The 27,825-nt window shown below is 56.0% G+C and overlaps 1 protein-coding gene across 7 annotated transcripts in view; it reads left to right on the top strand.

Annotated features, from left to right (window-relative positions):
• NPHP4 (nephrocystin 4) overlaps positions 1-27,825 on the top strand; it is a 109,011-nt gene that overhangs the window by 71,229 nt on the left and 9,957 nt on the right. For 6 of the 7 annotated variants that reach the window (XM_040459581.1, XM_040459554.1, XM_040459573.1 and 3 more), the window contains 4 exons: positions 12,589-12,749; positions 16,259-16,436; positions 22,188-22,313; positions 24,595-24,806. In XM_040459581.1, coding sequence (XP_040315515.1) covers positions 12,589-12,749; positions 16,259-16,436; positions 22,188-22,313; positions 24,595-24,806 — 677 coding nt within the window. The remainder of the gene's footprint in view (positions 1-12,588; positions 12,750-16,258; positions 16,437-22,187; positions 22,314-24,594; positions 24,807-27,825) is intronic. The other variant, XM_040459598.1, reaches the window with a different exon arrangement.

The following is a 27,825-nucleotide window of genomic DNA, read 5'->3' as shown; positions in this document are numbered from 1 at the left end:
GTCGCGTGGAGCTCCCCTCAGTCTGCACTGGGGTTTTGCGTCCCAGTGATGACATTTAGCATGTCCCTCTCTGTCCCCTGTTTTTTCTGTACATTGGGAGTGAGATCTATGTGCGTGGCCAGAGGCATGTTTTTGTTTTGGGCAGGAATTCTCCGGGGCCGGGGTTGCATTCACTACCTCTGGCAGCTGCGTAGGGCCCGGTCGCTTCTGTCTGTGCCGTGTCAGTGGCCACTAGGTCCGTTGCTGATGGGCGGATAATTATGCTCAGGGTTTAAGTGGTGGCATTCTCCTTCTGGAACCCCTCTTCATTTGTCAGCTGGAATGCCTCCATGAAGAGAAACTTTCTGAGGTACAGTTCACGTAGGAAAGGCAGAATAATGCTCAGTTCTTCCCTTTTATTTACTAATTTTCACAATAATTAGCCAGTTCCCTAGCATCCTTTGAGAGTGGGGCCGAAGTTTGTTTCTGGTATCATTATAAACCAGTGGATTTAAACTGCAGTAGATCAAAACAGATCAAAAGTGTTGTTTTTATTGATGGTCAGTCACATGGTAAGGGGCAGAGCTGGGTACCTTGTGTCTCTTAAGTAGAAAGGGCAGGTGGAAAACGATGTGTTAAAATGCTAATCATATGAGGGTAGTTTAACGACATTAGCACAGACAAAAGAGGCAAAAGGCAAATGCGGTGCTAGGGATAAAGAAACCTATGAAATATAATCGAGGGAATAATCACTAAGAAAATAAATAATTCTGTATCTGTTGAACTTCCAGAAAACATAGCCTCAAAATATAAAAGAAAAATTGATAGACTTTATGCAGAAATTGACAAACCTGCAGTCACAGAAGATTGGACCGACCTGTCAGTGAGTTGACATATCAGGCAGAAAATAATGGGGGAAATTGTAAAATACAGTCTAAAAAGATGATCTTACAAAACCTGCAGGACCAGTTTAGAGAATATGTGTTCTTTTCAAGCATACTTTGAGACTTATGGAAACTGATCATTCACAGACATGTGTGTATGTTTTAGGCCATCACGCAGGCATCACCTTGTACCAGGAGACTCAGTATCCGATCTAAAGGTGTGGCATTCTCTGACCGAAACGCTGCAGATCAGAAATCAACCATTCCCTCACCCAAAAAAGGCTCTGAACTGCCGGGTTTTTTGTTTTTTTAATTTTAAAATATATTTGTAATTATTCCATAGGTTAATGAAGAAATAAAAATAGAAATGACTTTATTTACTTTTTATTTATTTTTAAATGTTTTTATATTTATTTTTGAGAGAGAGAGCAAGCAAGAGGGGGGCAGAGGGAGAGGGCGACAGAGGATCTGAAGTATGCTCTATGTTTAGAGTGCAGAGCTTGATGTGGGGCTTGAACTCACAAATCGTGAGACCATGATCGGAGTCAAAGTTGGATGCTTAACCAACTGAGTCACCCAGGTGCCCCAGGGGAAATTTACAGCTTTAAATGCTTGTATTGGGAAAGAAGAAAGCATTTTTTAAAATGCTGATCTAATTGTTCAACTCATGAAGTTTGGGGGAAAACCAGAACAAATCCAAAAAATGTGGAGGGAGAGAAATTTGAAAATAAGCATAAATGCTTAGAAAACAGCAGACAGGGTCAGCCAAGTTGCTGGGCCGGGGGGTGGGGGGAGGTCACAAGGTCAGAATCGGTCGAGAGGGTCAGAGCTGTTGCAGGCGTTGGTGGGTCCGAGAGCCGGGCGTCTTGCTGGCGGTCCTCTCCATCCGATGGGCTTTGCTGCCGGCAGAGGTAGCTGCACAGCTGACGCCAGCCGCGGACCCCAGGGCAGAGCCCTTGCCCCCTGCTTGTCTGAGGCCCCTGGCATCCTCTCTCCCTGCAGGCAAGTCTGAAAAGACAGAGGGGAAGGGGGTGCAGCTCAGGTCTGCTCCTTCTCCAAAACCCTCCGGCTGATGAGCTGTCCTTGGCCTGGGGAGGAGCCTGCACTGGACAGAGGGTGGGCGCAGGAGGTCCCTCTGCTTGGAAGCACATGGGCCAGGAAAGGACCTTTGCCACATTCCCAGGTTTTGTTCTCTCAGCTCCCTGGGTTTCCCAGCCTTCTTGGGACCACTTCTCCCGAACCGACTGCCTTCTCTTTGCCCGTCCTCCTGGGACCATTGGTGGACAGTTGAGCTCATGTCCCCAGAAGGCTCTGAGCTGGATCAGAATAGTGCATTGATTTCAAGGCTCCCATGCACCTGTTGCCGAGAACGTGTCTCCTCTTCCATTTCCTGTTTTGAGCCCCATCTGGCCACGTTCTCTAGGGCAGCTCTCGGAGGTTCTGCGGTGAGGTTAAAGGGATATTGTTTAGGCGATTCCATACAGAAGGCCTGACTGGAATATAAACTCCTTTACCGTATGAATTTCTCAGAGAGAAATTAGTTCAAAAATTAAATTTCCTGGGGTGCCTGGGTGGTTCAGTCGGGTAAGTGTCCAACTTTTGGTTTTGGCTCGGGTCATTATCTCACAGTTCATGAGTTTGAGCCCCCATCGGGCCCTGCTCTGATGGTGCAGAGCCTGCTTGGGATTCTGTCTCTCTCCTTCTCTCTCTGCCCCTCCCGTACTTGTGCTGTTTCACCCACAAAATAACATAAAACTTTAAAAAAACTTAAAAAAAAAGAAATTTCTTTGCAGGTTGAGGTCCAAAGAAGTTAAACTCCAAAATCAAAATTTGTCATTATGAATTAGAATTCAAAGTCCAGAATTCTTAAGTTCAAGTCCAAAAAAAAAGTTCCTTTCTGTGTCTTACCCAGCTGACTTAGCCAATGTTGCCCCTGCCTGGGTGGGTCTGGGCTCCCTCCAGCAGCTCCAGCTTGGGGTCCTTCCTCGCAGCCCAGCTTGGGGTCCTCATGGCCCAGCTTGGGGTCCTTCCTTGTGGCCCAGCTTGGGGTCCTTCCTTGTGGCCCAGCTTGGGGTCCTCGCAGTCTAGCACCTAGCCTCTCTTGAGCCTCACTTAGGATACGTTTTTTTCTGTTGTTGAGATAGAACATGTGTGTAACAAAGCGTTCAGTTGCACCAGCCTTTGAAAATTAATAGGTTTTATTTTTTAGAGAAGTTTTAGTTTTATGGAGGAACTGAGCTGGTCGTCCAGAGTTCCCAAATACCCGCTGCTCCCAGAGTCTCCCCAGTTAGCAGCCTTTCGTATCAGGTGTGGATGTTTGTCACAGTCGATGGACGAGTGTTGACGCTTTGTTGTTAACTAAAGCTCAGAGTTCGCACGAAGGCTTGCTCCTGGTGGTGTACATTCTGCGGGTTTTGACAAACACAGAACATCTAGATCCCCGTACAGTATCGTGCAGAATAACTTCACCCCTCACATATGCCCCGTGCTCCACGTCTTCAACCCTCCCTCTCCCCGCCCCCCTCCCCCCTCCCCACCACTGATCTTTCTCCTGTCCCCACGGTCTCCCGTTTCCAGGGTGTCGTATGCTTGGAATTGTATAGGACGTAGCCTTCTCGGACTGGCTTCTTTCACTTAGTAGTATGCATTTAAGATTCCTCCATCACTTCTTGGGGCTCGGTAGCTCATTTCTTTTTAGCGCTGCGTCCCGTTCCATCGTCGGGAGGGACCACCGTGTATTTCTCCGTTCCCCTACTGAAGGGCATGTTGACGGCTTCCAGTTTTTGCCTTTACGAATAAAGCAGTTATAGACATCTTCGCTCAGATTCTGTGTGGACATAAATTTTCAGCGCTCTCGGGTGACACCTGGGAGCACATTTGCTGGGTCGCAAGGTAAGGGTATGTTTGCTGTTGAAGGACTGTCTTTCCGAGTGGCTGCACCGTGTTGCGTCCCCGCCAGCCACGAGCGCGGGCCTGCTCCACACCCTCTCGGCATTGGCGTTGTCGGTGTTGTGGGTTTTAGCCGTTCTCACACGTACACGGTGGTATCTCGCTGCCGGTTGGCTTGCGTTTCCCCGATGGCGTGCGATGGGGAGCCTGTCCGCAAAGAGTGACTTGCCACGTGCCCGTCTCTCTGGGGAGCTGTCTGCCCGTTCCTTTTGCGTATTTGTAGACTAGGTTTTCTTACTGTTGTGTTTTAAGAGTTCCTTGTTTATTTTGCACAAAAGACCGTCATCAGATGTGTGTTTTGCGGATGTTTTCTCTGCGCCTGCGGCTCCCCTTGTTCGTGGTCTCACCAGTGTCTTTGGGAAGGCAGACGTTTTTGATTTGAATGGAGTCCGGTTTATCAGTTATTTCTGTCATGGGTGCCTTGTGTCTTTGGTATTAGAGCGAAAGACCTGTCACCACACCCAAGGTCACCTGGATTTGTGTCCCCTGTCTTCCCGGGTACCAGAGTTTTGTGTTTCAAGTTTAGGTCTGTGATCCGTTTTGAGTTAATGTTTATAAACGTTGTAGTGTTCACGAAGTGAACACCGCTGTGTGACCACGAGCCCAGCCACCCCGATAGGACTGCAGACTGGTACCTGGGCCTCCCCCGCCCCCCATCCTTGGCTTCTCCAGGGGTGAACGCCCCTCAGAGTCTGTCACTGTAGACCAGCGCACCTGTGGTTTTGGACTGGAGCCGGGTCATGTTGTGCGTGCCCTTCTGAGTCTCACTTCTGCTGGACGTGTCCGCGAGGTCCATCCAGGTTGCCGCGTGGAGCGGTGGTTCGGCCTTTATCTTGGCTGTATGGAAATTCTTCCTCTGAGTATTCCACACCATTTATCCATTCGGTTGCCCACAGACATGTGACTCGTTTCCGGCTTTTGCGCCTTCTTTGGGTGCATATGTATGCGCGTGCACTGGTGTTGGGTGTGCACCCACGAGTGAAACTGCTCTAGGGCACACGTGGTCATCTTTAGTTGATTTGCCAAGCAGTTTTCCCCAATGCCCATCCATTAGAGTAGATTTGATCCAGCGGGAGACGTGGCAGCCTCCCGGACAGAAGTTTCCAGAACCCACGGCCCTGGACCTGGTGGCTGCCTCTGCCCCAGGCTCCCGTTTCTCAGTGTTCTGGCTCGTGAGGAGAATTGTGTTTTGTTGCCTCCTTTCCTCAGGACAGAGCTCCCTTGCCAACTGCTGTCCCTGTTCTTTTCAGGGGGGCTCAGCCATTTGTGGTCCTGTCCTCCCGCACACATGCGACGCCTTCTTCCCCTTACTTCCTTTGCTTTCTGGCCTGGAGTTGGGTGTCTCTAACACGTTCCTCCCGATGTCTAGGCCAATGGGACCTTTCTTGGCACGGGAGCTGGAGCTCTGGGTCAGCTGGGAGCCCCCTGGTCCGGAGAACTCTCGTGCTGGCGTTTGCCAGCCCCGCTCTGGGCCCATTGGGTGCTGCCTCTTCCTTGGTGGCTCTCCTGTGTCCTGTGCCTTCTCTGCATACAATCTCACGTCCCCACCTACCAAAACCGTGTCTGTGTACTGTGACACGCTTGCATTCGCCGTTCCTCTGTTTCCCTTGATCATTTGAAAGCCAGTATCAGGGGAGGTGGCACTTCACCTCTAAACACAGTGTCAGGCTTTACTGAGAAATGCTTCCACCGTTGTCCTGGAACGGACAGGAGTCTCACTGCCCCATCCCCGTTTTCCCTCAGAATGTTTGCTGTGGCTGCTTTTTCTCTGTGACACGCAGTCTGGGACCTGCGTGGTATTGGGGGTTACCTCCTTAATGTCCTTTCCTCTGGAATAGTCCCCTGCCTTCTCTTTCCAGCGACAGTGGCTGTTTGAAGGGCCCAGGCGAGTGGTCCTGGAGAACGGCCCTCATTCTGCGTGCATGTGATGGTCTCCGCACGCTGTTACTGACTCTGGTCCTCGGTAGGTCTCGCGCACGGAGGGTCAGGGCTTCCGCGCTCCGTCAGGGTCTGGATGTGGCACCAACGTTCCACGTGCCTCATGTGACATCCCATCTGCAGCGTCGAGGTCAGGGCTCATGGTGAGGGTGCTGGTTTGGTCCCTTGGGTGAGGCACCGCCCCACGTGCCTCTGGGGGAAGGGAGGTGGCTCCCCTTGGCACTCAGCACGGAGTTCTCAGGCCATTCTTGGGCTCCACGTGAGTACCCACCCAACAACTTTCACCCACTCTTCTAACATCCTTGGTGGAGCTTTGCCTGGGTCAAGTCTTTCACTGGAATTTTGTCGGGGCGCCTGGTGGCCCACTGAGTTAAGCGTCCCGACTCTTGGTTTCCGCTCAGGTCATGATGTCATGGTTCATGCGATCGAGTCCCCAAAAGGGACTCTCTTTCTCTCTCCGCCTCTTCTCTGCTCGTGCACACTCGCTCAGTCTCTCTCAAAAATAAATAAATAAACTTGAGTTGGAATTTTGTAAGTGGTAGTTTTTCTGATTTTTATCATTTGGTTTCCCTCCATTAACTGACATTCTTCTATTAACAAAAAATTTTTCCTTATCAACCAAGGGTGAACTACATATACATCCTCCAAAACAGAACAAAAGCTTGATACTTTCCCTTCAATTTCCAGTTTGCAGAGTAAGAAGTTGTAACAGCTACTCCAGTAGGGACAGTCCACAGTTGATACATGTCCTGTCCGTGTTCTTGTTTTGTTTTTAGAACATCACTCTGATATTTATTCAGTGTGTTAAATTCATCATTACTACTTTTTTTGTTGTTTATTTATTTAAAAAAAAAAATTTTTTTTTTTTCAACGTTTATTTATTTTTGGGACAGAGAGAGACAGAGCATGAACGGGGGAGGGGCAGAGAGAGAGGGAGACACAGAATCGGAAACAGGCTCCAGGCTCTGAGCCATCAGCCCAGAGCCTGACGTGGGGCTCGAACTCACGGACCGCGAGATCGTGACCTGGCTGAAGTCGGACGCTTAACCGACTGCGCCACCCAGGCGCCCCTGTTGTTTATTTTTGAGAGTGAGAGAGGCAGGATGTGAGTGGGGGAGGGGCAGAGAGAGAGAGGGAGACACAGAATCCGAAGCAGGCTCCAGGCTCTGAGCCGTCAGCACAGAGTCCGACATGGGGCTTGAACCCACAGACCCTCAGATCATGACCTGAGTCAAAGTTGGAGGCTTAACCACCTGAGCCACCCAGGCACCCCCAATCGTTACTACTTTCTGATGCTCAGGCTTCCCTATGTTTGGCCGGTAGGAGACCTCCCAGTGGGCCAGGAGCCCTGACGCAGCCTCGCTTTCTGGAACGGCCCCATGTCCTGGGCTCCCCATGTGCCTTCTCTGCCTCCGACCTGGACCAGCTGCTTCTCCTGTGTGGGGCACGCTTAGAGACCCAGGGCTGGGGTGCTTTTGATTCTGGGTCACATTGCTTCTAAGCCTTTCCCTGGGTAGAGCTGGAGAGTATATTGTAGCATGAGTTCACACTGGTATTCCTCATTGAGATTTAGTTTTTTCCTCAAAGGAATTTATTTGTATCTTTTTATACTGGGAATCGTGTTTCCTGATAATGTATTTACTTACTTTTCCTTACAATTTCTATCATGTATTTTCAGAATTATATTGCTACTGGGGCACCTGGGTGGCTCAGTCAGTTGGGCGTCTGACTTCGGCTCAGGTCATGATCTCATGGTTTGTGAATTTCAGCTCTGCGTTGGGCTCTGTGCTGACGGCTCGGAGCCTGGAGCCTGCTTCGGATTCTGTGCCTCCCTCTCTCTCTGCTTCTCTCTCTCTCTCTCTCTCTCTCTCCTTCTCTCTCTCTCTCAAAAAATAAATAATAAGCATTAAAAAAAAGAAGAATTACATTGCTACTGTTAATGCTAAGGGCACAGACACTGAGTGGAGGGCTCAGATTTCTGGCGTTCTCCCTTCCTGGGCCACGTCCCGCTGAGGACAGACCTGGAGACGATTCTGGGGAGCTGGTACCAATTTGATATTCAGTCAGATTCACTGGTTTCCATTTGTTTTTAATTTTATGTTGGAATATTTACATGGCTCAAAATATAAACCCCTTGTCCTCTCCAGACCATCCACACCCCACTCAGCCTCCTAGAGGTAACCAGCCTTTTAGTTTCCAGCTTCTCCTTCTGATGTTTTTGTTTTAAAAAGTAAGCAACGATATTTCTATTTCTCCTTGTTTCTTTGTTCAACAGGTAGCATAGCAAATAACACTCTTTCTCACTTGCTTTTTTCAGTTCACCTTACGCCCCGAACCTGACTCCACATGGAGCCCCTGTGCGCTGGTTTCCACGCCGCATCGAACTGCTCTGGGCACCTGCCCTGTGCTTCACTCGGCCTGGTCTCCTGCTGAGGGACACTCGGGCTGGTTCCAGGGCTTTGCCTTTCAGAGAAGGTGGCAGTTAGTTACCGGGGTCAACGTGTTCTCTGCGCCTGGCGCTGTGTGTTTAGGGTGCGTTGGCAAGCTGTCAGGTTACAGATGTGCCAGCACCCGCCCCCCACCGGGTTAGCCCCTCCCACTGGGTTACCCACGCTCCCTGCCCCCCCCACCGGCTTAGCCCATGACCTTCCTGTGATTCACTGGCAGTGCCTGGGGCTGCCTCTTTCCTCAGGGCCTTGCCCACAAAATGGGTTGCTTACCTTTGGGAGTTTTACAGTCTGATCATGTGAGATGGATCTTTGTGAAGTTTTAATTTGCATTTCTGTTATAACGAGTGAAGTGGAGTGTCTTTTAGATTTGTCCTTGTCTGCAAACTTCTATTCCTGTCTTTTTCCATTTCTCTCCCTGAGTGTTTGTCCGTTCTGTTCTCTGTTTTGGGAACTCTGTTTATTAGGGGGATTAACTGTTGCCTGTGACGTCAGTTGCAGATACGTTCTCCGCTTTGTCTTTACTTTGCTTCTGGTGGGTTTTCCAAAGTAAAGTTTTGTTTGCGTCCCGTCTAATGTGCCAGTCTTCCTTTGTATTGCTTCTGAGTTTTCCCGAGTCCTGGATATGAGGGCGTCCTCCTCGCCAGCTCGTAGAGAGCAGCACACGTTTTCTTGGAGGGTTTGTAGGTTTCGTATTTCACATGAGATTTCTGGTTTATTTGCAGTTTATTCTATTGTGTGATGGGAGATAGGGATCCAAGTTTATCTTTTTTCAAATGTCTCTCCTTTTGACCCAGTGCTGTTTATTAAAAAGGACATCTTTTTTTTTTTTTCAGGGACTTGAGGGCCACCCCTATCACGTACCAACATTTTTTTATTAAGTGGGTTTATTTCTGGATTTTATATTTTGCTCCATTGGACCAGAGGTTGGCAAACTGATTTCTGTTAAGGACCAGATAGTAAATATTTTAGACTTTCTGGGTTACATATGTTCCCTCTGGAATCTTCCTTTTTTTTTCTTTTCTTTTCTTTTTTTTTTTTTTAACAACTCTTTAAAAAGATGAAAGCCATTCTTAGCTCCCAGCTAGATCGGCCTGTGGGCTTTGGTTTGTCAGACTCTGCATTAGATTATCTGACCACGAAAGGCAGGCATGCTATTTGGTCAGAGGTGCTACTTGGCTGTGCTTTGTATTTATAGCAGCCCTGCCCCTCCCCGTCCCCCACCTCTCTGTACATTCTGGCTGGGCTGGTTTTCCAAATGAACTTGTTAGACCCTTTTTAGGGGTTCTGGGGAATCCATAGGTTAACATGAAGAGAACGGCCCTCATGGGGCAGGAGCAGACTTGCCTGGCACAGGGACGTTTCCTCACTTGCTTATTTCTATTTACCCGTCTTTCCAAAGACTCAGAAGTGTACCTCATGGTGGGTTTTGCTGTTTATTTGTTTTCAAACCAACGAAATCTTACCTTTATCTTTATTACTTTTTTTGGGGGGGGGCGGGTGTTCTTTACTGTTGTTTTTCTAATTTGAGTTATTTAACTCATTTATTTTAATTCTGTCTTTATGGATGCAGAGTATTCAGGGCTATGAATTTTCCTTTGGTTGCTGCATTATGTTTTGGTGATTCAGATAAGTAGAATTTTCATTCTTTTCTAGAAAATCTATTTCAATTTTGTTTCCCCTTTGACATTGAATTATTTAAAAGTAAGTTGTAAATTTGTTTTTAAAAGTTGTTTCCAATTTCTGGTTTGTTGCATTGTGATCAGAGAATATCATTTGTAATATTTTTACCTTATGGAGTATAGTTAGGTTTTCTTTGTGGCCTAACACAAAATTAACTTTTATTAACGTCCCAAATACATTCGAAAGATGTATTCTGTTGTTGGGGAGCGGTGTCGTACGTATATGCACACGTTCCACCTCAGGGATTAGCTGGTCTGGTCTTTCATATCCTTATTTATTGTGGACTTGACCTGCCTTGAAAACAAAGTGATTAGTTGTTCTCTACTATTATTATGTCTTTTTTTTTTTTTTTTACTATTATTATGTTTTTATCTGTTTCTCCTCGTGTCTCTAGATTTTTGCGTTGTCATTTGGTGCCTAGATATTCCTAGCTGCCGTATGTTCATTGGTGATTGTAGACTGTAGTCTTAGAACGTGCCTGTCATCTGTGGGAGTTGTGGATGCCTTCACGGAGCAGGGGTGTTCGTGAGGCAGGAAGGAGGGGCAGAGGCTGAGGACCGTCCAGCCAGAGGAAGAGCCTCCGTGAGACTTGGACACAGGGGTGTGGCTGGACTGAGGCTCAGGAAGGAGCCCGGGGGTGGGGGTGGGGGGCTGGGGCTCGGTGTTTGTGAGGGTGGAGAGGGAGGTAAGCTTGGGAGCCTGAGCGGACCCTGGGGAGGTGCCATTGCCCCTGGGGTCTGTCTTGGTTAAGTAGATGGTCAGCAGCATCGCAGACTTCTGAGGGTGGTGGAGATGGCACAGGGCTCCCTTTGTGGATGCTGTGGCAGTGATGTGGGATGGACCACAGGGAGCGGAGGCCTCGGGGGAGGCCGCCGAGGAGCCGGTCGGAGGAGCCGGTCGTTTGAGCCGGACAGAGTGAAGGGACCCAAGCCTGCGAGGGGCGGGGGGACTGGGCGGCTCCCACATGAGAGCCCTGAGGCTGGGCCCAGACCAGGAGGGCCCCCACAGCCCCACAGGCCTCCTCCAGGTGCTCAGCACACCATCAGCTCTGGGCTCAGTGTGTTGTCCTGAGACCGTGAGCTCCATCAGGCTGGGACCCGTTCATCCTCTTCTCCCATGTGATCCCCACGCGGTGTTTGGTGCGTGGTGGGGGGGGGGCCCCAGTTATTATGTTGCATCAAGAAGACCGGGCAGCTGATAGGAGGTAGTGATGGGGAGGGGGAAGGAGCCAGCCTCGCAGGCTGGAAAGGAGCCAGGGTGGGAAGGAGCGTCGAGGGTCCAGCGGGGACATTGGCGAGCAAGTAGAACCCGGGTGGAGAGTCTGGGCCTGGGGGACCCTGGGGTGGAGCATGGAGCCCCCAGGGCCAGGTGTCTGTGGGTGTCATTTGGGAAGTTGGCCCACAGGGTTCAGATCTATTCTGCCTCTTTGAGTCGGAAGCCGGACCGGCGTGGAAGCCGGTGCCCGAGCTGTTCCTTCTCCGCAGTGCAGGTGCACCTGGCGGGTGGAGCTGTGGCATCGGTGCCTTGAGCTGGGGCTGGGCTGGTCACAGGTCTTTGTTCCAGTGTCCACCATGCCTCTGAGCCACCCATTATGGAGGGGTGTCCAGAGAGCACCGGATGTCTCAGCTGGCTGGTGGCACTGGGGCAGGGGTGGTGGGTGTCCTTGGCCTCCATTCAGCCTGTGACTCTGTCTGGTCACTGGAGATGTGATGCTCGGGACTGGCCTGCATGGTGTCACGGCCGGCCCTCCCTGAGCCTTTGTCCTGACTCCTAACTGCTCCCCCGCTCCAGGAGGTGCCCCTGTGACCTCCCTCGCTGTGGCCGGTGCCAGGCCGTTGGCAGCTGGTCCTGGCTCTGTATCCCTTGGGCCCGTGTGAGGCCCTCCACCCCCAACCGCTCTCAGCCCCCAGTGCTGTGTCCTGTCCCGACCGGCTTCCCTCCTTCCACAGGGAGCACTGTCCTGGTCCTGAGAGCAGACGGGGCGTTACTGTGTGGGCCCCCCTGGGGTGGGGAGAGGACCCTGGAACCCGTTCCCCCTGCTGAGTAAACACGTGGCCCTTCCTCCCGAGACTTAGTACTGGGCTCACCAGGGGCTCCGTGAGCGTGTTCCCCGGCGCTACAGCTCGCTGTCTCTGCCGACGTAGAACGGATGGTGTTGCCGCTTCGAGAGGCTGAAGGCCTGGGCTGCCGTCTGCTCCCTTGTCAGTAATAAGCCTGGCGGCCGGGACAGCCCCGAGGAGGCCCCGTGCTGGGGCAGAGGCTGGGCCTCGCGAGCCCGTGTGCTCAGCTCGACCTCAGCGCGAGCTCCCACAGCTGTCTGCCGGCCCCGCTCTGACAGCAGACGCAGACCACAGACTGCGATGCTCCTTAAACTCTGCACACGGAATCACGGCCTCCCCCGGCAGTCCCACCGGGACGCCTGTCCCCGTTTGGGAGGGACTGTTCCACGAGGGTTCGGTGAAAACCCTAAATCGTGTTTTGGGAGGAGTTCATTGTATGTATTGGGAAGAAATGCAGACTTCCGGACACGACTCTTTGTTTTGTAAACTTGGATATTTTATGACGTTTTTGATTAATGTGTTTATTAAACTGTAGTTACGACGGAAGCAGAAATTAGTGATTGTGACCAGAGCAGAAATCTCTTCAAAGTGTGAAGATTATAGATGGCTCTCATCACCTGTGGACTCATTTGGGGCCTCTTTGCACAGGCTGTCCTGGCTTTCAGCTCAAGTTCCTGGCGGAGCCTGGATTCCTGAGGCCCGGAGAGCAGAGTCGGTTCAGCCACTACCTGGCCGCGCAGGCCCTCCAGGTGGACGTCTGGGATGGAGACTCTCTGCTCCTCATTGGATCTGCAGCCGTCCCGATGAAGGTGGCTGCGCTCTGCGGGCCGAGCCCGGCCCGGGTGGGGTGGCCCTTCTGGGAGGCTCCGCCCGCTCGGTGGTCATCATCCGGTGCGGGACCGGGGTCTGACTTCTTTGTTCACAAATCCTGTCCCGCCCCAAGGAGAAGGTTTTCACGCGGTCTCAGCTGTGCAACACCGGGTTCTATTTTCTCAGCCATCGGTCCGCTCCCCCCAAAACTGACCCCTGGTGAGGTCCCCTCCCGCCCCCTCGACGTGAGGATGCGCCTTCCCCGGGGGCAGCGGCCTGGCCTGCGGGAGTCCCCCCTTCAGCCCGGAGGTAGGAGCTGGGGCACCAAGTGGAGTGTGCCAAGATCACCTGGTGCCCGCTCTCGGTTACTCGAGTCGTGCTTTCCTCACTGTAATGGAACCTGATTCTGTCTCTAAGCTTTCCCTCCTCCTCGTATACTAAGACCTGTGTCCGTGGGTGAATTTAAGGCTCTTCCCCAGAGTTGCCCCCAGAGGGTCAGTGTAGTTGCACTGTGCTCCTGGGCCAGGGACTGAGGACACGCCGTCCCAGTGGTGGCACGGAGGTGCGAGAGGACACGGCTCCACGGCTGCAGCCCCCCTGGCTCTGAGAGTCACCCGCTAGCTGACCTCCTTCCAGATTCAGCCCCGGGGGCCCGCGGCCCCCCCCCCCCCCCCGCTGTGAGCCCCGTCACTCCTTGCTGCTGGGTGGCCCTCACTGCGAGCTCACGAGCTCACGGCTGCCATCCCGTGGTGCCCCTGGCTATGCGCGTGGCTCCCCTGGCGCCACGCTCCCCTTTCTCCTCCTAAGGGCTGACGGGGCTGTGTCCCCCCTCCACCCGCCTCGGTGTCCATCTCTGCCCCCAGGGGAACAGGGTCGCCCGCAGCGCGCACTCGCAGGTGTCAGCTCAGGTTCTCGGTCCTCACTCGGTCTTCACTCCGGTCCCTTGGGCCTTCCTGGGTCATTGTCCGGTGCGGCCCCAAGGGATCATCGTGGCCACTGTGTGTTTCCCACACTGGCTGGTGATGTCCTGGAGGGTGGGCTTGGGACGGTTACCCCATCTCCAGCACAGTCGTGACCCACAGTAGGCATGGAGCTGTGTGGCTGAGAATGAGCAAACGGAGGGAGCGATGGGGGAAGGGGGGAGGAGGGATGAGGAATGAGGATGGGAGGAGGGATGAGGAAGTAGGGGGAGGAGGGAAGAGGGGTGAGGGAATGGATGGAGGGAGGAGGGAGTAGAGGCAGGAAGGAGGGAATGGGAGGAGGGGAGGAGGGAGTGAGGGAGGGGGGAAGGGGGTGGGGGAATGGATGGAGGGAGGAGGGAGTGGAGGAAGGGAGGAGGGAATGGGAGGAGGGGAGTGGACGGAGGGGAGGAGGAAGACGGAGTGAGGGGGGAGGGAAGAAGGGTGGAGAATGGATGGAGAGAGGAGGGGTGAGGGAGTGGGGGAAGAGGGAGAATGGAGTGGGGGGAGGACGGAGCAGGGGGCAGAGGGATAAGGGAAGGGAGGAGGGATGAGGAGTTGGGGGAGGAGGGAGGAAAGGGGGAGGCTTGAGGGAAGGAGGGAGTAGGGGAGGAGGAATGGAGGGAGGAGGGAATGGTGAGAGGAGAGATGAATGCAGGGAAGAGGGAGGGGTGAGGGAATGGGGAAGGAGGGAGGAGGGAGTGGACGAACGTGGGGAGGAATACTCATGGCGGTACCGGGGCCGCGCTGGAGGGGCAGAGAGGAGGCCCTGTGGATTTGGGCCCCACTGTGGCTCCTACCTCATCCCCAGCTGAGCCCTGTGTCCCTGGGTGCCGTCACCTGGAGAGGAAGTTATTTTCTCTTGTCCTCTAGGAATAGCCTCTTAAACAAACGCTGTTGTGATTATTGACACTTACTTGGATAAATTCAGGTTAAATTTTACTTCTTAAAAATAAAGTCTTTAAAAGTTGTGAGATGGGAAATGTGGCCGAGAGGAGAGAATCCCCTGGATTCTGAGATGCTGAGCTAGTTAGGAGCCGGGCCTGCGGGAGGGGTGCTCTGCAAGGTGTGGGCGTGGCTGCCCTCGCCTGCTGCTGGTGTGGGGCGGGGACTGTCCCTTCGAGCCAGCGAGCGAGCGAGCGAGCGAGCGACAGTGCAGGCAGCATCTTCAGTTCCTGAGAATACGACCATGTAGTTAGGGTGATGGTGACAGTGGCTCCCGTGCTTCACTGACTGTGTCCCCACCTGGCCCTGAGCTCACGCTGCGTTATCCTCATGTCCGGCTGAGAAACCGAGGCCCCGGGTCACACCGGCGAGAGCAGCGCCAGGCTTTTCACGCAGTTCTGACTCGGAACTCGTGCTCCTTGCTCTTACGCTCGGCTGTCCACAGATGAGAACTTGCCAGAAGCATGCTTCTGAGTCAGAGGTGTGCATGTGCGAAAGCCTCGGCCTGCAGAGCCAGCCGGGCGTGCCGCCCGGGAGCCTGGTGGGGCCGCTCCTCCTGGATGAGGAAGAGGGCGCCTGCTGGTCCCATACACCCACCTTTAAGGGTGTTAGCTTAAAGACTGTCTTTCCAATCTCAGAGTGAGAAGTGATAGGTCTTGTTTTTTGTTTTGTTCTGCTTTGGGTTTTTGGCACTTCTGCTTCCCGGTGTGGCAGGCTGTGGTTCCTGCAACGGAGATCGGTTGGCCGTCCTCCAGGGGGGTCCTGGCTGTGAACATGTGTGTGGTTATGTGGGGGCTCTGTGGGCCCGCGCTGCTAAACAGGCAGGGTCTGAAGCACCTGGAAGCCGCCAGACCCACCAAGGAGGGGTCATTTTGGACACCTCTGCCCCCAGAGCCGCTCATGCCTGGTGCCGTAGACGCAGAAGAATTCCAAAAGCCGGGACCTTCGTCTGGTCCCATGCGCCTGTTAGTGTGTGAGAAGCACCAGTTGAGAGGGCAGGTGACTTTACCACGGCCTCCGAGGCCCAGCCGGGCCCGGGGGTGGCTGTGGTCCCGCCATCCCCCTGAGGGCCTCACTGGTGCTTGGGCTCAGGCAGAGCGCCGAGGGGTGAGCTGGGTCGGCAGAGGGAACCGGGTCAGGAAGGTCCTGGTGCTGGGTCTCACCAGCCCGGTCCCGGTGTGGACCCTCACAGTCGGGCCTCAGCCACCCCGTGACCCTGCTCCCACCTGCCACCTGTCTTCCAGCCACGCTGAAGCGCGATGTTCCCAGCCCCGGCTGTGTGTGGGGGTCTGTACTCTGCGTTCTGGGCCTGCTGTGCCTCCAGCCTTCCCTGCCTGGTTTACACCTCCTTCCTGAAGCTCTCGCCGGGGACGGGGTCCGCTCTGTGTCCCCAGCCTTGTTCCGTTGCTCATTTTCCATTGTTCTTCCCACAGAAGGGGGAGGCTCCAGGAGGGTGGCTGCCGGGCCTGTTTGTGAATCCTTGGCGTTTACTTGGTGAATCGGGTGCACTTTATTAAAGAATTTGCGGGAAAACCCGAGAGGACTTAGGTTTTCAGCAGGTGAGCTCTGCCTTGGCCGCCCTCTGACTGCCGCTTTCTCTGCAGCATCTCCTTCGCCAGGGGCGGCCGGCCGTGCAGGTCTCGCACGAGCTCGAGGTCGTGGCGACCGAATATGAACAGGACGTGGTGGTGAGTGGGGATGTGACCAGGCTTGGCAGCATCCAGCCCATCGGCGTCTACGCGGTGGTGAAGGGCTGGCTACACCTGACCCTGGCCAACATAGGTAAGAGGCCCCGTAGCTTTGCCTGGCCTTGTGCCGTCTCCCAGGTGGACGCTCATTTTCCCAGCTGGCGCATGAGCTCCCTCGTGGCCGTATCGTGGGCATCACGTGATCAGTAGGAATTGAGAAAATCTCTCACGTCTGACCACTGAGTCTGCCCTCAACCCCTGGGCATTTGTCCTTGACTACTCACTGAGCATCTGACCATGAGCCTCTGTCCTTGACTGTGCGTATCTGTCCTTGACCACTGAGCACCTGTCCTTGACTATGAGCCTCTGTCCTTGACCATGAGCCTCTGTCCTTGACCGTGAGCCTCTGTCCTTGACCGTGAGCCTCTGTCCTTGACCACTGAGCACCTGTCCTTGACCATGAGCATCAGTCCTTGACGACTGACCATCTATCCTTGACCACTGGACATCTGTCCCTGACCATGAGCATCTGTCCTTGACCACCGGGCATCTGCCCTTGACCATGATCATCTGTTCCTGACCACTGGACTTCTGTCCTTGACCACCGGGCACCTGTCCCTGACCACTGGACACCTGACCTTGACCACTGGGAATATGTCCTTGATTACTGGGCATCTGTCCTTGACCCCTGAGCCTGTCCTCGACCACTAGGTCTGCTCTTGACCCCCGAGCCTGTCCTGGCACCAGTTGTTTGGTGTTCCTGATTTCTTTTTTTTTAAACCTATTTTTTTAAACGTTTATTTATTTTTAAGAGAGAGCACGTGCGCGCATATGTGAGCGGGGGAGGGGCAGAGAGAGGGGGACAGAGGTTCCAAAGTGGGCTCTGTGCTGACAGCAGAGAGCCTGACACGGGGCTCAGACTCCTGAGCCGTGAGATCGTGACCTGAGCTGGAGTCAGACGCTCAACCGACTGAGCCCCCCAGGTACCCCTGGTGTTCCCGATTTCTGATCATCTCAGCCTTGGCCACGTTTTGTTTCTTGGTGCTGTCTATGGGGCATCCCTGTCACAGAGATGAAATGCCTGGTTTCAGGAGAGATTTCCATCTAGAGCATCAGCCCGTAGAATTACCTCATCACGAGAGAGGCAAGAAGTGTTCCTCGACCTCCATGCAGCTTGGGGATGAAGGAACAGAGAAACACACTTCTTTAGAGCCTAGCGCCCCGACCTTCTTCTTCTGGCGGTGTCCCGAGGGTTGCTCCCCAGAGACCCTGAGCGCAGCCCAGGTGCTCCTCCGTCCTCGTGTGGGTAGCAGGGCGCTGGGCTGTGCTGGGCGGGGCTACGGCGGTCCCGCCTGGACGTTCTGGAGGCTCCACCGAGGCCCTGATGGGCAGGACGTTGGGCCGGGCACGCCTACCTGTGCCCCCCGCAGGGAAGAGGGCCGGAGTGAGGCCTGTGGGGCCAGAGGGCAAGCCCACGCGGTCTCCCTTGAGGGGCCTGTGGAAGGTTTGGGGTTTTTTGGGGTGAAATGGCGAGCAGGATGGAAGCAAGCCATTTGAGGTTTCTGGAGCCGTGTCTATCTAGATGAGACTCCAACCTCTCTCGTTTTATTGGGGAGTTTTCCATTCCTCAAAGCCCAGCCCGACTTTAAAGCCTGGAGCCCCATGGGCCCCATCCGGCCGTGCGGGCGGTGCAGAGGCAGAGGCGGGCGGGCTGGGGCGGCCGCAGCAGGAGGAGGGCACAGCTCATTAAGTCAGGTGGGAGGTTTCTGCCTGCTTGTTTACAAATGTAGGATCCGAGGCAGCCTTGAAAACAGACAATATGGAAACAGCAAAACTCAATTAGGTTCTGGAGAAATAAATGAGCCTCATGTGAGAAGCAGACATCATTCAGAAGCTCACACGAGCGAGGGAGCTGCGAGAGGCACTCTGTTTCTGAGATTGCGTTGGTTATTTTTATATTTATTCACCAGCCCACGAATGTGCAGTGACTCCGGGTTTTAAATCTTATCTTCAGAAGAAAGATTAGCTCCATTATATGTTATCTTAAATTGTCATTTCCCTACTTTGCCTGCAAGAGAGCGATAGCGCCTGAGGGGAGAGAGCTGGAGCCGCTGGCTGCCGCGAGGCCGGGGCGAGGACGCAGAGGGGGGCTGACAAAGGACAGATGCCGAGCAGCACACTTGTGTCCGTGTGGCCGCGCTGTGGTTGCCTGTGTAAATTTTGCATTTTTCGGATAAAACAAAGAAGTGTCGTAGCTTTTGTTTCTTTATAAAACCGATTGTTCCGCGCCGAGCTGCAGGCACAGGCCTGCAGATTGAATGAGGGCCGTGTGAGCCTCGGGGGGAAGGGAGCGGGGTCATTGCCGGTGTCACAGTGCCCGCTTGGCCTCTCCCAGATGGTGCTCCGTGGCTCTGCATTCCCAGTGCGTGGGGTGAAGCGCGAGGCCACGGGACGAGGGGCCCGTTCCGCGCCCAGGCCTCCCGTGAACCTTCCCGTGGTGGGGGTGGTGCTCCTGCCCGCGGCCTCTCGGCTCTGACGGGCTCCGTGATGGTCTCTGTGGCCTCGTCTGCCGTGTCTCTCGGTGATCGTGGGTCACGTAGGGATCGCGAGAGCCATGCTGTCCCGTCCCAGCCGTCCTGGCTGTGCGGTGTGGGTGTGGCTGTGGCTCATCGGGAAGCTCAGTTATCACTTGTATCTGCAGCCCTTCCTGGGGGCACCCCGGGAGAGTGAGGGGCTGCCCCGATCCCCAGCCCCGTGGGTGGATCCCCGGGTTGTCAGGGCCGAAGGAGGACCAGGTGGTGTGCGCTTTGACAGAGAGCCTGGACTTGGGGCCGGACAGTGGTGACATGCTCTGCGGCCGCCGCGTCGGGAGCCCTGCCCACCTGAGGCCGTTTCTGCTCCCACAGCAAACATGTGGGTCCGCAGCTTAACCCAGTCTCCCTGAAGGGAAAGAAAACCCGCAGCAGTTTGAGATCGCAGACCGTGCCCGGAGGAGGCCTGTGTCTTTGCTGCGTCCGGGCCTTGAGGAAGCACGTGTACGTTCAGCTCATCCGGTTTATTGTCCCGCTTCCGAGTGAATCACCGATGTGAGCACAGATACCGTCAGAGGAAACGGTGGAGCTCAGGGAAGGCCCTTGTCCGTCCGGAGGTGATCACGTGATCCTGCTGGTCCCGCCCGCACACTCTGGTGACCGTCGTCCCTCCTCACCAGGAAGAAACCGCGCTGAGAGCCAGGAGCCCCAGCTGGCGGCAGGAACTGGGCACCTGTGGCTGGCTGGCACCAGGGCGTTGAGGGTCAGACTTGGGGCTTGTGCTCCTGGGAGCAGGAGCTTGGCCCTGCTTGACCAGGCTGTGTGTCCCTGCCCATCTGTCCCCCTAGGGGCCCCGGGGCTTCTTGGGGACACTGCTGGTTCTGCCTTGTGGGGGTGTTCGACCAGCACCGGCCATGGTGACCTGGCCTGGTGGTGAGAGATTCACGAACGGGTGGAGAGCAAGCGGGGGGCCCGTCTTGCCTCGACTTCTGTTCTTCTTGGACTTGAGGGGACAAAGCAGCCCTGAGGCGTCAGCAGCCGCCGATCCCAGCAAAGGGATGTTGACACCAGGTTCTGTTCTTGGGGACAAAGCGTCACGAGCCTGTGACACTGGGGTAAACAGACCCCCGGGAGATGAGAGGAGTGTGTTTGGCAGGAGACTCACAGCTTCTGTCACAGAGGGTGGGCGGTGGGTGGACCCCTGTGGGCAAGTTCTCAGCTTCCCAGCAGAGCAGAGATGGAGAACATTCGGGGCTCCAGAAGCGCGTTCTCAGGACACAGGGCCGGCACGAGTGGGATTGTCACCTTAGCGGCCGCCTTAGTGGCCGGACGAGTGAGGGGCCTGCTGCAGAGGAGGCAGTCCTGCTGTCCGGCGTGTCACAGTGACTTGGCATGCACCCGGCAGGCGGCGCCTGGGCTCCGGGACTGCTCTCTGCCTGCTGTGGGCAGGTGGCTTGACCCCTCGCTCCCCAGGCCTGAAGTGAGGTGCTGTGTCAGAGGAGGCTCCGCCCTTGCCCCAGGCGGTGGTCTCCCTAATGGAGCGTGGGAGGCCGCGGACGCGTCACTCACGCCTGCCGGGGCTGCTTGTGGAGCTGTGAGCACCTGTGGGCAGTAGGACGGGTGACCAGGAGCGGCCCCTGTCGCAGAAAGGCTGGGGGGAAGGCCAGTCTGGTTTGGGATGCTCAGAAGACGCTCAAGACGACTGAAGAATTTGCAAACGAGAGGGACGAAAGTCCCCAGGGGGGAGGACCCTGCTTACCGTTTATTGCCGGCCTCTCAACCAGCCCGGGTGAGTCACTCCTTGATTTGGCCAGAGCTGGTGATCTGTCATTTTTGAATCGAGCATTTTCCTCCACGCCCAGGTTAGAGCCTTTGTCCTCGCTGGCCTCCTGAGAGTGGTCTGCTGTCACACCCACATCTTTGGGGTCCCCGGCTGCGCTTGCAGGGTCCAGCTGCTAATCCCCGGGGTCTGCAGGGGCGGCTGCAGCGGTGGCCCCATTGGTGGCCGGCAGAGACCACGTGACCTGCCTTGAAGCACAGGCGTTTCCTCCCCAGCCTCAGCTCTGAACCCGTCGAGAGGGAGACCCTCTGTCAGGCAGCTGGAGATGAAAATGTCACTTTTGTCACCACTGCTGAGGACCTGCGCGCACCGTGGTCACGGGCGTGCTCGTATGCCCGGCGCCGGGCTCGCCCTTGAGAGCGGCCGCCTCTGGCAGAACAGAGGCAGAGGAGGGCAGAGTGCAGCCGGGAAGCCACTCTGTCCTGTCCTCCCCTGGGCAGAGTGGAGGCAGGGAGGGGGTACTCCCAGAGAGATCGCCAGGACGCCCCACACCTGCAGGTGTTACGCCCTGGCCAGTGGGATTCAGGGAAGCCAGCTGCACGAGTGTTTCGTTGGAAATCTGACGTCATCAGCTGTGCTCTGCCTCCTTGCGGTGGGAGTCGTGTCCGGGCACCGAGGCTCCGTCCTCCCTCCCGGGAGAGATGTTTCTGCAGGCAAACACTCCTTGTCCCTGGGCCTGGGCCTCGCAGACATCGGCCAGTTAGCAGCCTGGGCAGCTGTGCGGTGCCCTATGCCTCTGGGCTCGTGCCCCATCCCTCTGAAGCTCATGCTTCTGTCTGAGGCTTCTTTATGGGAACAGCTCCAGAAGATTCTAGCTTGTGGAGGCTCTTTTACCTTCAGAGTGTTGTCAGAGTTTTGCGGACGTGCACAGAGGCCTTCCTTGAGCAGGGTGACATCGGAAAGGCTGGCGCCGGGGTGTGACAGCTGTCCCACATCACGGGGCTGCTGGGAGATCACGACCTGAGTCTGAGCAGGCGCCCTGAGTACCTGCAGCTTGAGCTCGCTGTGGGGAAGCGGACGCGTCTCGCCCACCAAGCAGATTCGGGACCCAGCGTGCCATTTTGGGGTGTTAGCAGGCTGGGGGGTGCGGACAGGCCCTTTGCAAACCAGAACTTCCTGCAGGGAATATTGATGTGTCTCATCAGACTCCTTTTCAGTGTTAATACCTTATGCTGGGGGGTTTTTTTTTTTTTTGAAATTTATTGTTAAATCGGTTTCCATACAACACCCGGTGTTCATCCCAGCAGGTGCCCTCCTCAATGCCCATCACCCACTTTCCCCTCTCTCCCCCCCCCCCCCCATCTACCCTTAGTTTGTTCTCAGTCCTCAAGAGTCTCTTATGGTTTGGCTCCCTCCCTCTCTAACTTTTTTCCCCCTTCCCCTCCCCCATGGTCTTCTGTTAAGTTTCTCAGGATCCACATAGGAGTGAAAACATATGGTATCTGTTTTTCTCTGTATGACTTACTTCATTTAGGTCACGTGTGTGAGCAGAGAGGAAGGGATTCCAGCACGTTGCCACCCTCCAGGTCACGGGTCATCTCGAATGACAGAACCGGCCACTTCGAGGGAGGCAGCCTGCTTAGGCGCGGGGCGCCGAGACGTGAGTGGGGAGTGGGTGGGGGCTGCTGGGTCACTTGTACGTGAGATTGGTGTGGGGGTGGGGTGGAGTGAGGGCTGTGTGTGTGCGTGCGTGCGCGCAGGTGCACGTGTGGGCCCGGGTGGGGCTTTGCCGTCCCTCTGGATCTGGGGCAGCGCAGTGGCCGTCGTGTCCAGCTCAGTGCCTGCCTGAGTGGCCAGCAGGCCGCCCCAGCACCCAGCACGCTGGAGACCGCACTCTGTGGAGACTGTCTGCGCCGTTCCGTAGACAGATTCCAATCCTGCGAGTAGCATGTGTTTTTGGATAGCTGCCCATCTGCAGGGGAAGCGGAAACGAAGAAAAGGTCAGGATGCACGGAGACTGAGTTTTAAAAAGCAAATTTGAAAACCCCACATCGGGGAGAGGAATAAAGCATTACGGAGCCCGGGAGTAAGGCTGCACTTGCTGAGAATGTTGTTCACAGCAGGGAGCGTCCAGGGTTTTCCGTCCCCTTAGATAACCCGCAGACCTGGAAGCAAAGTAGGTGTCAGTGGGACGAAAAGCGGGTGCGCCCTCTGGGCAGTGTCCCCATGTTGTAGGCCACCGGGTGTGGATCCACAACTGCCCTGCGCTTCCCTTGTGGACGGTCCTCTGATGCTGTTGGCCTTGAACTCGTGCCCCAGGATGAAGCCCCCGCTCCTCGAGGCCCTCTGGGACCCCACGAGCTCCCTGAAACTCCAGCCAAGACTTTGTGGGTGTTCGTACGCTCTCCTGGGAGAGGGGCCCCAGGGCTCCAGATGCTCAGAGGGGTCTGAGAGCTGTGATCCAGTCAGGCTGAGAGGCGTTCCAGGCTTCCTGGTTGTAGTGTTGAAGAAACCGAGGCAGAGGAGGTCTTGTGATGTGGCCCGTTGAGTGGGTAAGGGTGGTGAACTTGGGTGGGGATCCAGACTTCCCACTTAGGGGCTGGTATTTCTCCATCCCTGGCCGGTCCAAGAACAGGCTAGGAGTATTTGTGAAAGGCACGGCCTTGGGACCCAGCAGGTCAGGGGCTCTGCCAGACAGCGCAGGCAGCTGTGACCGGTGAGGGTTTGTTGAGCGAATTGAGAGTCTCTGGAGTCATTGGTTCCCGACCTGGGGCCTGTTTGATCAAAGCCAGAGGATGGGGCGCTTCATCGGACAGCCTGTCTTCCCCCACCGGGCAAGGCTCAGGAAGTGGGACGTTGTGCAGAGTTTGAGGAAGTGCTTCTAGGCTCTCTGCAGTGCTGGAATCCCATTTCTGGTTTCTTCGGGACTGGGTGACGCAGTCTGACACGTGAGCCCATGGATTAACCCCCAGCCTTGCTTGTCTCTTGCCCGTTTCCTCCCCTCGGGACTGTGGGCCTCAGGCCGCTCCAACCCTGCCCGGGTGGGGTCGCCCCCCGCACATGCCTGTACCGCAGACGTGAGAAACATTGTTTTGGGTTGGACATTTTACTAGTCTAAACCAACTCATGGCGTCTGCAAAGCAGCTAAACACCTTTAAAATAGATACTCACTTCCCGTGGGGTCTGCTGGTCCCAGGAGTCAGGAAGGGCCCAGTCCTAAGCTGGGTGCTCCTTCTCATCTGCCCACCTGCGCCAGCTGAGTGGTGGTCCGGGAACCTCGTGTGTCAGCTTGTGACCTGGTGTGAGCCACGTGTGGCTTTGTCACCTGAGGGAGTGCAGCGCCCTCAGGCTCCTGCTGGTGCCTGGCCTATTTCGGCTTCCATTTGTCTGCAAACATGGCTTTCGTGTACATCCGTGGTTTGAGCAGAGGCCCCCAAAGGAGTCGGTGCCCTGGGGGCCCGGCTGTCTGGAGGCAGCCAGGTGCAGAGTCAAGGGCATGAGCTCTAGAGCCGGGTCTGGTCCGAGCCCCACCCACTCCTGAGCCACCTGGGGCTTCAGTCCAAGTGGGCAACTCCTCAGAGCCCCTGATTCCTGATGGGAGCTCACAGGTGGGTCTGAGGACCTGAGAGCGCAGAGTGGTGGATGTCCTGGGTGAGGGTGTCGGCAGCCCTTGAGAATCCAGGGAGCATCATCTTCTAGAACGCTGATCTTTTTCTCCTCTGGAAGATCATCTAATAGTGTATTAATTTGTCGGTAAGGACCAAGATCAGTTCCTTCATTTGAAAGGCTAGTAAAGGGAGGGAGGCAGGGAGGGACACCGTGGAGACCAGGTTATAGGATTACCATCTCCGTCCGTATCGCTGGGCTCCCTCCCTGGGTGAGGTGGCTTAAAGAACGTAAACTCTACACTTTAACTTCTTGCTCCCTGTTGAACCTTCCAGCAGTAAAAAACGTGGTCCAAGCACAGAAGCTGGCTGATGTGGACTGTGAATTGGCCGCCATGCTGTTTGTGCCCACGCAGCGCAGGAGCAAAGGGCCCCAGGGCGCCGGCCGCGAGGGGGACGCCGTCCGCAGGCGCAAGCTGGAGCGGATGAGGTCCGTGCGCCTTCAGGAGTCCCGAGGAGAGCTCAGCTGCTGGGGGGCCAGCATGTTGGTGAGGGCTTCGTCCGTCCCCCGCTGCCCCCGGGGTGTCCCCGTGCAGGGTAGGGGGTGGGGGGCAAAGTCATTGTGAGCGAAAGCAGCCTTGTCCTTTGTCCCCTCTTCCCCCGCGTGGTTCTCTCTCTCCCTCCCAAATCCTACTTGTAGAATGTAGGGGAGATGCCCCTCTCAGCCATCAAGGGAGGTTTTCGAGCCAGAATTACCTGGAGAGCTTTGACAGAAGCCGACTCCTGGGCGGCACGCCTGCAAATCCTGTGTCCAGTCGGGCTGGGGGTCCTGGGAACCGGGGCTCTTCGGAAGCTCCGCGGGGGATCCTGAGGGTCCCCCAGGTTTGGGGTCAGAGCTGCGAACGGTTTCCGTGTCTTGGGCTGTCAGTGCAAATCAACTGGCCATCCCGACCAGAAAACTTCCCATTTTGGGCTAAAAATCTCAAGAAGAGCCTGGTGCAAAATCGTGCGGCACCAAAATGACGGGAGGGTGGTTGTACCTGAAGGGTTTCTGGAGTCAAGAAGCCGCAGGGATCTCGAGAAAGATGTTTGAGGGTCACCGTCTACATCAAGGCAGGCAGGTGTCTGGAGAGATGTGTCTTCTCCGGGGGCAAAGCCTGCTCGGCCCTTGGTGCTCCCAGAAGCTGGGGAAGAGGGCCCCCCCACCCCTCAGGCGGGGGCTGTAGGGAGAGAGGCGCAAACAGCTCAGCGAGCAAGATGTAGAGTGTGGTGGGAGAGGAGAGGCCCGGAGTGAGCTGGTGCGGCTGGGGTCTGGATGGGCCTCCTCCCCTACGGCAGCTGCTGAGGGGCTTGGTGGCTCCGAGGCCCCTTGGCTCTGTCGGTAGCCACCTGGGCTGTCCAGCTGCCCTGCCCCGGAGGGCGGTGGGCCTGGCGCACTGCACGTGCTCAGTGAGGCAGCTGCCAGGGTCGGCGCTGGTGTCGTTGTTCTTCTTATATCGGGGGCGGGGGAAGCGTCTCCCTCCTATTTGACACGTTCTGGTGGAGATTCAGCAGCTCGGAGCCCTCATTCTGAATACAGCAGTGAATTTGGAAGTAATTGGATTTCTAAGTATGAGGAAACGTTACACCAAATTCTCATGATCTTGAGAGTGACTTGGCTTGTCGGGTGCGCAGCACTTTCCCTCGCATCTAGAACCGTCTCCGGGAGAGAGGGTAGGAGCTCAGGGCATCCGCCGTCCTCTGGGCGAGGAGCGCTGGAAGTGGAGAGGCTGTCACGGCAGAGGCGCTGAGCCCCTGGCCTGGTCCTTGGCGCCTGACGGGTTCATGCCGCCTGGTGGTCTTGGGCCCCGGAGGCTGCACCTCGGGAGGCGGAGAACAGCGCTGGGTGTGGTGTTCTTCCCCGGCAGTCGTGACAGACTCGAGGGATGCTGATGGCCTGGGGGCTTCTTGGGCCAGTGGGAGAGTGTGGAGAGAGGCCAGATGCCCGTGTTCGCGTCCTGGCTGTTGCTTGGGACAGTCACTGCCTCCACCTGCGGGTGGCCCCCCTTCATCTGTGTCCGGTGCCCGGGGCAGTGGCCGGCCCTGCCCTCTGGCGTCGGTCAGCCTCAGCTGCTGTGTGCTGTGTGCGAGTCCCAGGCTGCGGGAAGACCTCGGTCTGGGCGCCTTCTCCACAAATGCCCCTTCTCCGCCCCCTGAGCCTGGGGAGGAGGGCTGGCAGTCTCCTTGGGTGTGTGTGTGTGTGGGGGGGTCCTCTGAGGCGGCAGTGACAAAGCCCAGCGCACGCAGGTCTGTGCAGCAGTGGGGTCCCCAGGGCCCCCCGCCTGGGCTCCAGACCGGCTGTTCCGTGTTTGAGCAGGTGCCCAGCACTGTGAGCCTGGTGTTGCCAGGCGGTCCTAGGTTGCTGCTGTCAGCCCCTGGGACCCGCCCCCGCCTCTTCCCGCTCCCGCAGCCCCCGCGTCATCCCTCACGGTAGCCGTCTGGCAGCACTACCCCCATTTCACGTGGCCATCCCGTGCCAAGTGCCACGGAGGAGAGCTGCCCAACCAGAGCAGGGTAACGCGCTCGCCCTTGACCTGGTCACTGGGACATGCAGGGAGGGGCTCTGCTGCCTGTTGGGACCTGAGGGATCCGGTAAGTGTCCTCACCCTTTGCCTGCCTGGATCTTGAATTGAGAAGTCAGGAGTATGGCAGAGGGAGACCAAAGTGTCACCTCTGGTACTGATGACTCTAGTGACCGTAAAGCAGACCCTGGAGACTTGGCACGGTGCTCGAGCCACGGAGTATGGAGCTAAGGCCAGACCCAAGCCGCCCGGGCAAGGCCATACGGCGGCACCTTCTCCCCGCCGCCCTGCACCGCGGGCGAGGACCAGAGTGAGCACCTGATGCTGTGTCCAGGCAGGCGGGTCCCAAGAGGAAGAGGCAAGGGAGGGCAGGGCTGTGGCTGTCTGGCTCCTACTCCAGAACTTTCTATCAGAGAAGTCGCCTGTGTCAGTGGGGTGGAGGGAGGCCCGGGCCGCCTGCTAATAGCCGCCTCTGTGGTATGGATGGAAGGGCGCGGGACCGGCGAGGAGCCCTCCTCACAACCCGCAGGGTCATGCCAACTCCGCCTGTGGCCTTTCACCGTGTGGTCTGTGCTAAACCAGGCAGTGATGTCGTGGTGCCCTGCCCCGGCCTCTCCCCTCGAGCCTGCCGTGTGTCATCCACTGGGGGGCAGTTCAGATTTTGTCCCCACAACTTGGGAGTGGGTCAGAATAGTGCACTGCCTCAATTTGGTTAGAAAGCCGCTCTGTGTTCTGTTTCTCGGCCTAAATTTTGTCTGGCCGTGCTGCCCCGTACTCTGTGAAGAAGCGCTAATCATCGGTGTCCATGTAGGGAAGCCTCCAGTGTGGACACAACCCTCCTCCTGTTTCTAGATCCACAGGGAGAAATGGAAGGCTCCCCTTGCCAGGGGCGGGGGGCAAAGGATGTTGGAAAGTCAATATCCAAATAATTTACACCAAATTTTGTCCTTACCTCTTGAGGTGAAGTCCACAGGCATCCAAGCGGCCCTGCCCTCTGATGCCTGGG

This window comes from Herpailurus yagouaroundi, unplaced genomic scaffold (genome assembly GCF_014898765.1).
Source record: "Herpailurus yagouaroundi ecotype Mexico unplaced genomic scaffold, PumYag 77, whole genome shotgun sequence".
Lineage (NCBI taxonomy): Eukaryota > Metazoa > Chordata > Mammalia > Carnivora > Felidae > Herpailurus > Herpailurus yagouaroundi.
Note: the sequence above shows the minus strand (reverse complement) of the source record. Positions and strands in the feature narration are given on the sequence as shown.